We start from the raw sequence: 13,263 nt of genomic DNA on the forward strand, positions 1-13,263 counted from the left end.
GATCAAGACCATCCTGGCTAACACAGTGAAACCCCGTCTCTACTAAAAATACAAAAAAAATTAGCTGGGCGTGGTGGCGGGCGCCTGTAGTCCCAGCTACTCCGGAGGCTGAGGCAGGAGAATGGCATGAACCTGGGAGGCGGAGCTTGCGGTGAGCCGAGATCGCGCCACTGCACTTCAGCCTGGGCTACAGACTAAGACTACGTCTCAAAAAAAAAAATAATAATAATGAATTCAAATATATTTAACCAAACTCTAGCACTTGGAATTAATATATTAGAGTAAGTTACTATAACAAATAAGGTTTATTTCCCAGAATGGAAGGATAAGTAAGTATAAGGAATTTCAGTAATAAAATACCCTACATCAGCAAATCAAGTAAGAAACTTCATAAAATTTAATATCCATTCCTAATTATTACAGTAAGCACAAAACTTTGATCTCAATAGGATTAGTCTATTTCCTTAATGTGATTAAGCATATATATTTCGAGCCTATAGAAAACTTATAGTTTGTGGTGAATATTAGAGGTACACCTTTTAAAATGAAGAATAAAACAATTATCTCTGTCAATGCATTAAATCATAAAATTCTAAAAGATAAATATCAGGTAAAATAAAAATTCAGCAGTTTATGACGACATGCTTATGTTGTTAGTAAACCAAAGGAATCCACTAAACTATTTTTGAAGATAATTATTTTTATATTTATATATGAGAGGAATTCAGAAAAAATGTGGAAAAATAAATTTGCCAGGCATGGTGCTGGCCAGCCTGTAATCCCAGCTGCTGAAGCAGGAGAATCACTTGAACCCAGGAGGCAGAGGTTGTAATGAGCCAAGACTGAGCCGCTGCACTCTAGCCTGGGCAACAGAGTGAGACTCCATCTCAAACAAACAAACAAACAAAAATTGTGGAAAAATAGAGTTAAAAGATAAACATAGAAATATAAACTTCATTTCTCAGTGCAAACTCTGTCTAGTTCAAGACACTTTCGTAAGCAATTATACCAGCCATTCTAGTAAATTTCCAAGAACTGAGGGTCCTGGGAATTTAGTCATGCCAGTGCCTTCTTTTTTACACATTAAACCAAAGAAAAATGGATCCCCTTTACAGAGTTTTTAAGATAAGAAAACAAAGTAGTCAGAGGAACCAAATCAGGACTGTAAGATGAATGCCTAATGATTTCCCATCAAAATTGCCCTCTTCATGAGAATAATGAGTAGGGATATTGTCATGATGGAGAAGGACTCTCTGGTGAAGCTTTTCCAGGCATTTTTCTGCTAAAGCTTTGGCTGATTTTCTCAAAACACTCTAATGATAAGCAGATATTATCATTCTTTGGTCCTCCAGAAAGTCAAGAAGCAAAATGCCTTGAGCATTCCAAAACACTGTTGCCTTGACCTTTGCTCTTAACTGGTCCACTTTTGCTTTGACTGGACCACTTCTACCTCTTGGTAGCTATTGGTTTGATTGTGTTTTGTCTTCAAGATGATACTGGTAAAGCCATGTTTCATTTCCTCTTACAATTCTTTGAAGAAATGCTTTAGGATCTTGATACCATTTGTTTAATATTTCCATTGAAAGCTCTGCTCTTGTCTGCAGCTAATTTGAGCACAATGGTTTTGACACCCATTGAGTGGAAAGTTTGTTCAACTTTAATTTTTCAGTCAGAATTCTGTAGGCTGAACCAATTGAGATGTCTAAGATGTCAGCTATTGTTTGTGCTGTTAATTGTCAGTCATTTTTAATTAGGGCATGAACAAAATGAAGTTTTTCCTCACAAATTGATGTGGGTGGTTTACTGCTGTATGCTTCATCTTCAACATTGTTTTTTCCCTTCTTTAAACAAGTTACCCATTTGTAAACTGCTGATTTCTTTGGGGGCATTTCCCAATAAACTTTTTTGTAAAGCCTCCGTTATTTCACCATTCTTCCACTGAAGCTTCACCGTAAGTGTGATGTTTGTTCTTGCTTCCATTTTAGCAGAATTCATGTTGTTTGATAAGGTTTCTTTTTAAACTGATTTCTTTTTTTTTTTTCTTTTTTTTTTTTGAGACAGAATCTCACTCCGTCAGCAGTGGCACGATCTCGGCTCACTGCAAGCTCCACCTCCCGGGTTCAGACCATTCTCCTGCCTCAGCTTCCCGAGTAGCTGGGATTACAGGCGTCTGCCACCACGCACGGCTAATTTTTTGTATTTTTAGTAGGGTTTCACTGTGTTAGCCAGGCTGGTCTTGATCTCCTGACCTCGTGATCCGCCCGCCACAGCCTCCTAAAGTGCTGGGATTACAGGCGTGAGCCACCGTGCCCGGCCTCAAACTGATTTCTTATCCTTCTTAGTGCCTCAAACTAGATTCTGTTCAAACATGTTATAACAAATTAGTATGTGTTTATTTTGGTGTAAAAAATTTTTGAAACCCATACGTAGTTTTTTTTATGATGCATTTTCCATGAACTTTTTGAAGAACACTTGTGTCTTATATCTGTATTGTAAGCATATGTGTAGATGCCTTTTGAGTTAATTATTATTAAAATAAACTTTCTTAGATATTTAAATGGATTTTTATTTTTCTCAGTCTGTGCCAGTATCACCAAAGGAAGGTCAACAGATTAAATCTAAAATGCATTCACAGTTTGCTGTATGATTACCTAGAATGGTGATGGTAAGGCACCATTTATAGCTACTGTAGCCGGGAGTCACCAAAGTGATGTGCTAACAGTTTGATAAATAAATACACTGTTAGGTAGAAAAGTGAAAGCCACCAAAGCCACCTAAGAAACAAACTGTTGGCCAGGCACGGTGGCTCACGCCTATAATCCCAGCACTTTGGGAGGCCAAGGCCAGCGGATCACAAGGTCAGGAGATCAAGACCATCCTAGCTAACACGGTGAAACCCGATCTCTACTAAAAATACAAAATATTAGCTGGGCGTGGTGGGATGCACCTGTAGTCCCAGCTACTCGGGAGCTTGAGGCAGGAGAATCACTCGAACCCAGGAGGCGGAGGTTGCAGTGAGTCGAGATCATGCCACTGCACTCCAGCTTGGGCGACAGAGCAAGACTCCATCTCAAAAAAAAAAAAGAAAGAAAAAAGAAAACAAAAACTGTTGAATTGACATTGCCTGGCTAATAGAAATCAGCTTTGACATAAAAATTGAGAACTCTATTTCATTGTATATTGTCTGTTCACAAATGGCATAGGCCATAAGCTTGTCTCTAAAAACTGTAAAAATATGTGATGGTGTACTTTCTACCTTTTACTTTATCTCATCCTTTAAACATCATTTTTCATTTTTTAGGAAACAGTGCAGATCTCCGATTAGTAAAAACTTACATTGAACTTGGATTGCCTGGGGGAAGAATTGATTTTCTTATGTCTGAGAGAAATCAGGTACAATATGACAGTGTTTTCAGTGAAAACAAACATTTTTGTACCAGTTTCTACCTAAATTTTGCCTTACTACAAAATGCCTGTAATAGTAGAAATAATTTTTCTGATTTCTATGAAATTTAATATAAATGTATATCCAAAGGAAATATATATGATTTACATTTTGACTTATGATCTCTTCACATAGGAAATATTTCTAGAATTTCACATTTCTATAGAAATATTTCATTAATTAAACCATTGTAAACATCTTATGTTTCATACTGGTAGTGAGCTAAACAAACAAATAATGCAAGTATTTTAAGAACACTGAACCTTTTTTTCCCCTAGAAATTTACTCTCTTTGCTCGTTTTAAGATAAAAAAATTACACTCACTAACTTCTCTAAAAAACGTTGGACTTAACCATACTTTCAGTACCTAAATTAAAAATAATGTTTATATTGCTTGTTTTTCATGTGATTATACATATTCCCAAATACAATGTATGTGCTTTGCTTTCTTTTTAGAATGATACTTTTGCTGATTTTGATAGCATGACTGATCGTCTTTTGGATGAGATAATACAGTATATTCAGATATATAGTCTAACAGTCTCAAAAATAAGGTATCTTCTTTAATATTATGCAATTTATTTTTATATTTCTATGAATTATATAAAAGTTAAACAGAATTTGTGGTAGGGTTGTCCTATTCTGAAATATAGGAGACTACAACTCAAATTAATTTATAGTGAAAAAAAGTAAAGATTTTAGGGAAAGATTTATATGAAATGTCCAAAAAAGCATATCTGTAGAGAAGAAAATAGGTTAGTGTTTGCTTAGAGCTGGGGAAGATGGGGGATGGTGGGGATAACTAAAGGATATAGGATTTCTTTTTGAGGTGGAAAAAAGGTCCTAATAAAATTGATTATAGTGAGAGTTAAAACTCTGTGAATATATTTTAAAACATTGAATTGTACACTTTAAGTGGAAGAAGTATAGGCTCTGTGAGTTACATATATGTATATGTATATGATATATGTATATGAAGCAACAAAAATACTTTCAAAGTTTGTATACTTTTTTTTTTTTTTTTTTTTTTTTTTGAGGCAGGATGTTGCTCAGTCACCCAGGCTAGAGAGCAGTGGCGCCATCTCGGCTCACTGCAGTCTCAAACCCCTGGGCTCAGGCGATCCTCCCACCTCAGCCCCCCAAGTAGCTGGGACTACAGGCATGCACCACCATGTCCAGCTAATTTTTGTAGAGATGGGGGTTTCACCGTGTTACCCAGACTGGTCTCAAACTCCTGAGCTCAAGTGATCCTCTCACCTTGGCCTCCCAAAATGCTGAGATTACAGATGTGTGCCACCTTGCCCAGCCAGATTTTATGACTGCTGTATACTTTTGTGAGTCAGTTTTCCACAAGCAAGACATGATGATTACACCAGTATGAGTTTCATTATTTAATTAGATCTTGTTAATAGATGTAGGAGAGAAGAGTCTTTGTTTCCAAAAGGGTAGAATAAACTGACTATATTCATATCCCAGCTAGGTTAGAGGAAGAAGCTGGTTCTGCATACTGTAAGCTTTTGGACAGTTTGTTTCCAACTCGAAGTATAGGGAATAAGAAGAGAGATAAGCAGTTTCTACCTAAAGTCATTTTTTAAAAAACAGAATTCTGTTAAAATATGGGAGAAGGTTCAGGTTTGTTGTTTGGAGGAAGAGATTATTTTCTTGTTGTAATTATTCATTTGTGGATCTTAAAATCTTGTTAGCTTTTATTCATTTATTTTATGATGAGAAAAATAATATTTCAACTTATTTATTCCTCCTCAAAAGTATTGTCTTTCAGGTTAGATTGTCAGTTATAATCAATCATTTTCCAGAAGTGTAATCTGGTTGATTGTAGACTGTCAGCTACCATCAGAATTCCCACCCCCACTACTTTAGGAAGTTCAGTTCGGGAGGGAAGTTTGTCCTGAGCGTCTCGCAAGATATACCTGTAAGCCAGTGTTTAGACAGCTCTCAAGCTCTCTTCTTTCACTGCTAATTGTCCCCAGGGAATCTTATACCATCTGTTGTAAAATAACAGTAAGTAAACAGGCTCTTTTGATTTAAACCAGGGGTCCCCAAACCCTGGGCCACAGACTGGTACCTGTCTGTGGCCTCTTAGGAACCAGACCTCACAGCAGGAGCACTGGGGCGGGTGAGCAAGCATTACCGCCTGAGCTCAGCCTCCTGTCAGATCATCGGTGAGCATTAGATTTGTGAACCCTATTTTAAACTGCCCATGCGAGGGATCTAGGCTGTGTGTTCCTTATGAGAATCTAGTGCCTGAGTTGGAATAGTTTCATCCCAAAAGCATCCCCACAACTCCTGTTTGTGGAAAGATTGTCTTTGGTGAAACCAGTCCCTGTTGCCCAAAAGGTTGGGGACCACTGATTTAAACCATTTCATAACAAAAGTGAAGTGCTAGCTACATAAATATTATTCTTTTTGCATAATCGAAGATTTATAGTAGGAAAATGCATATATTTTACCTATGCCTTGAAAATATTGTTAGTCAAAAACTGTCCATCTTTGAAGTATAGACCAGAGAATAAGAGAAACAGATATATAATTTCCCCAAGTTGTCGTTTATAAATACAATTTCATCATTTTGTTTGAAATGATGAATTAAGAAGTAAATAATTTGTGTATGTACCTAAGAAGGCAAATATGTAATCTAGTCATTATATTATTATCTTTAATACGTACTTATATCTAAGCAGTTACAAACTATAAGTAAAAGTTTTCAGATTAATATGTTGTTTCTATAAACATTTAAATTATGTAATAATGAGGATCTTCTATACATTCTCACATTTTTTCCTTCAAAATGTGGTATATCATTTCAAAGTATCAGTATACTTTTACAACATTAGAAATTTTCAAATTGTTAGTATTCACATCCATTTTATAGTGGATCAGCTTCGATTTTTGTTTCTAAAACTAATGCTGTGAGAAAAATAATTTTTTTTTCCTCTTAAAGCTTTATTGGACATTCGTTGGGCAATTTAATAATTCGTTCAGTGCTTACAAGGCCAAGGTTTAAATATTACCTCAACAAACTTCATACCTTTCTGTCTCTTTCTGGACCTCACCTTGGTACACTCTACAACAGCAGTGCTCTTGTTAATACAGGTAAAAAGTTTTATTGTTCTGTATTAAAAATATGGAATAGGGAGAAAAATATGAACTTAGTATTTTCTGGTGTTTATTTTAGAACCAGTTTGTCACATACTGGAAATTTCGTGAAACAAAAAATGTAGCTAATTTTCTGTTTTGTTATGCACATGAAATAAGTTGATAAAAGTCATTTTAGAAAATGGCTTTTCTTATATTGAGATGGTATTTGTCAAAATTCACAAGAGCATTTTTTCTTTTTTTCATTAAATTCTAAATATTTTTAGTAAAGTTTTATCTTATAAACAGTTTTGTCATCCCATTACTTGAACAGATAACAAACACCTACGTTTAATACATTATCAAGTTATAACATTTTATATAGAATATTAGCTAATTTTGGTTCAAAAAGAGTAAAGAGATATGAGAATATAATTTTTACGAAGGTGATTCAGAATTTCTGAAGAAGTTAATATGAAAGTTAAGACCCTAAATTTGATTAGTATTTATATTCTCGTCAACAAATATTTGGTACTTTGATTTTTTTTTTTTTTTTTTAGGACAGAGTCTCACTCTGTCGTCAGGCTGGAGTGCAGTGGCGCGATCTCGGCTCACTGCAACTTTTGACTCCCTGGTTCAAGCGATTCTCCTGCCTCAGCCTCCGGAGTAGCTGGGATTACAGGCATACGCCACCATACCCAGCTAATTTTTGTATTTTTAGTAGAGACGGGGTTTCACCATGTTGGCCAGAATGGTCTCGATCTCCTGACCTCGTGATCCGCCCGCCTCGGCCTCCCAAAGTGCTAGGATTACAGGTGTGAGCCACTGCGCCTGGCCTTGATTTGCCTTTTGTTTGGCTTGGTTTTTCCCTTAGATGTTTGCAAAAATGATCTATAAATTAGTCAATTGATTCCCATTGTGAGAATAAATTATATTTAACTCTGTCTCTTTTCATTGATCCCTGAAAATCTTATTTCTATTTCCTTTACCACTTCCTTTTAATGACAAACCATACCATTTTTCCTGTATCCCATTTCAAGTTGGTGATTTAAAAATACAGCCAGTTCTAGACTTTTACAGTTTGAAAAAGAGGAAATGAGAAAAATGAAGTCCTTAAATAATGTATAATAGAACCCAACATGAATCGAATGTAGTACTTTGAATTTCATTCTTCACTAAACTTTTTCCCAGATATGTTTCCAGCTATCAGATTTAACCAATTAAAGGATTGTTTTCCTTTAATTTTCTCCTGTTTCCCTAATATTAGAAGCAAAGAAAATGGAAAGGAATATTTCATAGTCTTGAAAACCAGCTTGAGTGATTGAAATTTTGCTTAATTTCCTGAAGAGCAAGATGCATTTAAATATGGGTTACTGATAATATAAAAAACTAATTAATATAAAACAAATGATATTCAGCTGTTATTAGAAAACATTAAATAATTTTTCATTCTAAGATGTCTGTTTGCAATTAGTCTATTATGTCATAACTAAACTGTAATTATAGACTGATCATTCTGCATAGGCATTTGACTTACTACTGTATTTGAAGCATCTTCTTCTTTATCATTTGAACAAATATATTGAAAGGTATAATTTTTCCAGTTTGTTCTTCATATGCTATTATCTGTTTCATTACTGAATGAAATAGAAATAGCAAGCCGTCCATCAACCACCATTAATTCATAATTAACCTAAGCATGCATGTTTATAAATGTTATCGGAACCTGGAAATATTTTCCAAATATATTTTTGATTAGCCAACAAAAATGCTAATTTAGGCAATGTCATCTTTTGAAGTGAAATATATATTAAAATTAATAATCTTGGCATATGTTTTTATATATTTCATTTCATACTTCTATATCATATATGACTCTCTAGGTCTCTGGTTTATGCAGAAATGGAAAAAATCAGGTTCGCTTTTGCAGCTGACATGTCGAGATCACTCAGACCCTCGCCAAACTTTTTTATATAAGCTTAGTAACAAAGCAGGTAAGTATATAATAACAGTTTGGAAAATATACATGTGAAAACTTTTTAAAAAATAAACATTTAGCAAATAAATTATCAACATGTCTTTCTAGTGGTTAAAAAAAAGTGTCATTCTACTGTAATTTCCTAATAATGAAATAGCAAACTCACAACTGAAACTAAGCAGTTGAAAGAGATTTCTTTAGTCTTTTTCACGTGACTGTATTTCTCTTTTGTGAGCTACACAGCTACTTTGAAATTGCCCTAAGAATTTCAACATTTGTAATTCAGTGCCAGTTTTGTTAGTCTATGTTTTTAGACCATGTTTCTGCATGTCCTATCCCCACTGTTCTAGCTGTCTCCCACCCCAATCCTCACCCCTTTTTATAAACTGCCACGTTTTTCTACCTTCATATTATGTTATATTATATTATATTATATTATATTATATGGCTAGCAAGCATTTCTGAAAGTGTCAGAAACTAAACTATTAATGATTATCCTTTCTACAATTCTCACTACTGGATAAATCTTATTACTTATTTTTTATTAACTAATTATTAAACATATTCCCCATCTTGCATATATACTCCAGGCCTTTACAACCTAAAGTTCCCAACTGCTCCTTTGCCATTTTTACTGTCTATAAATAACCTTAATTCTGACCTTATGATCTCCTTCAATTCACCCTCATACATCTTCCCAGCATATTTTTTCCAGTGTCCTTTGAAATCCTTATTTGAGGGGAACAGACTGCCTTTATTTTCTTCGAAGAATGTTATTGCCGCTTACTTCTGAAAGTGGAGACGTAACTGAAACAGATTTTTTTTTTCCCCTCCTCGCCCCCATGTCTTCACTCCCCCGGCTATAGAGTGGAGTTTGGCAAACTTTTTTTTAAAAAAGGCCAGATAGTAAGTATTTTGGTTTTGTAAGCCATACAATCTCTTTGCAACTACTTAACAATACCATTGTAGTATGAAAACAACCACAGAAAATACAGAAACAAATGAGCATGACTGTGTTTCAGACAAACTTTATTAATTCAAAAACAGCAGTAGCCAAATCTCACAGGCCATGTCTTGCTAATACCTGCTATAGAAGCTCAGTTCGTCGTTTACTAAGTACCACCTAAAGTAAGGAAAATAGCCCTCTTGCTTTCCATTTCTAATTGCAATCATTACTCCTCCACTGTTACATAAAACCACTTTATTTGAGGCTTGTATCATCCAAGCTGTGCTACCATCTATTATTCTTTAATATAATGACCTCCTGGTTATCCCAGGAGAATAAAAGACATTGACACGGCCGGGTGTGGTGGCTCACGCCTGTAATCCCAGCACTTTGGGAGCCTGAGGCAGGCGGATCACGAGGTCAGGAGATCGAGACCATCCTGGCTAACACGGTGAAACCCCGTCTCTACTAAAAATACAAAAAAATTAGCCGGGCGTGGTGGTGGGCACCTGTAGTCCCAGCTACTCGGGAGGCTGAGGCAGGAGAATGGCGTGAACCCGGGAGGCGGAGCTTGCAGTGAGCCGCGATCATGCCACTGCACTCCAGGCTGGGAGACAGAGTGAGACTCCGTCTCAAAAAAAAGAAAGACATTGACAAATGTTTGTAACATGATTATGTTTGGGAAAAGATTCTCCTCTTGGATCTTAACGTACTTAGATCTGGAATCATTTTTGGTAATTTGATGAGTCAGCCCTTTAGATAATTCATTATGCATCACCATGCCTTTCTCAACTCCAGTGTCCCTTCATTCCACTCCATGTTGAACTCATACCCATGGCTACACTGTAGTCCTGAAATTTCAGCCAACATTCCATTCTGTTACTGTGATGTCTTATCCTTCTTTTTCTCTCACTCCCTTCTCATCTGCTTTTTAGACTCATTTATGATTCCTGCTACTTTTTTTTTTTTTTTTTTTTTTTGAGACGGAGTCTCGCTCTGTCGCCCAGGCTGGAGTGCAGTGGCGTGACCTCGGCTCACTGCAAGCTCCGCCTCCCGAGTTCACACCATTCTCCTGCCTCAGCCTCCTGAGTAGCTGGGACTACGGGCGCCCGCCACCACGCCCAGCTAATTTTTTGTATTTTTTAGTAGAGACGGGGTTTCACCATGTTAGCCAGGCTGGTCTCGATCTCCTGACCTTGTGATCCGCCCGCCTCGGCCTCCTAAAGTGCTGGGATTACAGGCGTGAGCCACCGCACCTGGCCAATTCCTGCTACATTTTCTTAAGTCTCCCTCCCATTCATGGTTTTACTCCCTTCCTGACTCAAGTCTCAAACTTCATGGATTACTTTTGTCTTTCATGTATTACTCTTTGTTTTTCTATCCTAGTCATCTTGCAAATCTATATTACTGTTTTTATACCTAGCCTTTGAGCTCTTCCAAAAAAGATCACACAGACATGCAGAATCAGCAGCACTGTAGGTCCACAGGGTCCCTATCTAGTTATCTTTAGTTAGCTTCCTATCTATTCCCTTAGACACCCTCCCAAATTTTCACCTTTCCTCCAACACCAGGTTTTCACTGCTCCCTTCATTTCTCACAGCTTTGCTTTTGCTTTCTACTTTATCTTTGAAGTTCAAGACATTTCTTTCTACCTACCAACATTAATTAACCTATGTTTTCCTTTTAGTTCAGTGAAAGATTTATAATCTGTTCAAGAATAATTACCCTCTCCGTTTTGGAACTCATACCTTCTCATCAGTATCTTTAAACTCTTACTCTTTCAGTAATTAATCCTTTAATAGATAAAGTTATTCCCATTTCTTCCATCTTAATAATAATAATAAATATTTCTGTTGATCTCTTATTCTGTACTTGTCCCCCTTTCCCCTTTTTCTGAGAGTGTTGGGGGGTAGGGTTGAACCTTTTGAAAGAGAACAGTCACTTTATTACTCCCCCCTTTTTTTCACTTTTTTGGTTTCTGTCTGCACCACTCCACTGAAGCTTGCCAAATCCAGTGATCTCTTTTCTTTTATTTGAACATTAAGACATTTAAGACTACTGAAAACTCCTTCTTGAAATACTTTCCTTTCTCCATTTTTGTGGGATCCACCTCTCCTGGTTTTTTTCCATCTTGGCTTTTTTTCTGCTTCCTATATGGGTTTCTTTTCTTTCCTTGCCCCTTTATGAAAGCTGTTCTTGTGTTTTAGCCTCTGTCTTCTGCTCTTCTCACTCTGTACATTCTTCTTGGACAGCATCATTCCATATCCATCTTTACCATTGGTAGCTCAAATATTAATATATATCTCTAGCTTGTCCTCTGTGCTGTGCTCTAGACTTATACACCTAGAGGCCTACTTAGCATCTTCATGGAGATGTCTCATGGGTGCTTCAAATCTAGTGTTTTCAGACAGTGCATCTGTCCCCTGATTACTTCTCTGGATTCCACATCTACTGGAATGGCATCAGCTGCCTAGTGAGAAACTTAGAAACTGTTCTTGACTCTGCTTTCTTATTTATACCCCATATCTACAGAATTGCCAAGTTTTAAAACATTTAACCTTCTTAGTGGCTGATGGATGCTTCTCTTCTTCTTTGCCACTGCCTTAGTTTAGCCTTCATCACTTTTACTTAAATTATTGTTCAAACTGGTTACCCTGCCACATGTATACCCCCTTCTCCCCATTCTCACTTCCTCGTTAGACGAAATGATCATCCAATGAAGCCATAGATTATATTGGCCATCTAATATCAAACCATATTGGTCTCATTTGAAAATCTTTCATGATGCTTTGTGGTATTCACAGTGAAGTTTAGATTCCATGGATAAGAGCATCAAATCCTCTATAATCTGGTCTCTGATTCTCTGTTTTCTTTTTATCCTACACACACACACATACACACACACCCCCACACCCTTTGCTGTGGTCATGCTATTCATGGTTTTTGATTGCTTGCATTTTCTCATGCTTTTTGTATCACCTCATGTGTTTTTGTATCATGTGTTTTTGTATCACCTCATGTGTTTTGTACCTCCTCATGTGTTTACCCATCTTTTCAGAACTAATTCTGTTTACCTTCTAAAATTAAACTCTAATGCCACCTGCTATCAAAAGCTTTTCTTGATGCCCTATCTGATTTAATGCTCCTCTACTCTCAGAATACTCGCGGTATACCTTTGGGGTTTTTTGAGACAGGGTCTCACGCTGTCACCCAGGCTGGAGTGCAATGGCACAATCATAGCTCACTGCAGCCTTGAACTCATGGATCAAGCAATTCTCCCATCTCAGCTGTCCCATGTATACTTTTATGTCCCCAATCTTATGTCTCCAGGACTGATTTTATTAATGAATTTCAATCCTCATTTGCCTGCTAGACATCTCAATGTACATATCAAACTGAATATGTCTAAAACTGAACATACTGTCTTCTTTGGCCGCTTCTCCTGTTGTCCTTTTTTTAATGGTACTGTTCTCTCAATTACTCTCCTTTGAAACACCTTAGGGTCATCTTTGATTGACCTCACTTCTTTGCCTCCCATGTCTCAAAATTGTTAATATTATCTCTGAACTTCCATAGCATTATATATCAACCTATTACCATACTCATTATAGTTTATCTCATGTCAGTTATTTTTATGTATTAACTTCCTTTCCTTAAGTAGGATCTGTCATGACTACTCATTCCCATTTCCCACATACACATTCAGTATGTACCATAGCTCTTCTAGTGTATACCGATTGAATTAACAAATGAATCAATGATATTTTTAATATTATTTTCAATATTCAAAAACAGTTTAAA

The 13,263-nt window shown here is 36.4% G+C and overlaps 1 protein-coding gene across 26 annotated transcripts in view; it reads left to right on the plus strand.

The window, feature by feature from the left end:
* Nucleotides 1–13,263, plus strand: part of FAM135A (family with sequence similarity 135 member A) — a 147,633-nt gene that overhangs the window by 116,378 nt on the left and 17,992 nt on the right. For all 26 annotated transcript variants that reach the window (XM_034962313.3, XM_003809545.5, XM_014345404.4 and 23 more), the window contains 4 exons: nt 3,302–3,393; nt 3,902–3,999; nt 6,405–6,556; nt 8,422–8,532. In XM_034962313.3, coding sequence (XP_034818204.1) covers nt 3,302–3,393; nt 3,902–3,999; nt 6,405–6,556; nt 8,422–8,532 — 453 coding nt within the window. The remainder of the gene's footprint in view (nt 1–3,301; nt 3,394–3,901; nt 4,000–6,404; nt 6,557–8,421; nt 8,533–13,263) is intronic.

Source organism: Pan paniscus, chromosome 5 (assembly GCF_029289425.2).
Source record: "Pan paniscus chromosome 5, NHGRI_mPanPan1-v2.0_pri, whole genome shotgun sequence".
Lineage (NCBI taxonomy): Eukaryota > Metazoa > Chordata > Mammalia > Primates > Hominidae > Pan > Pan paniscus.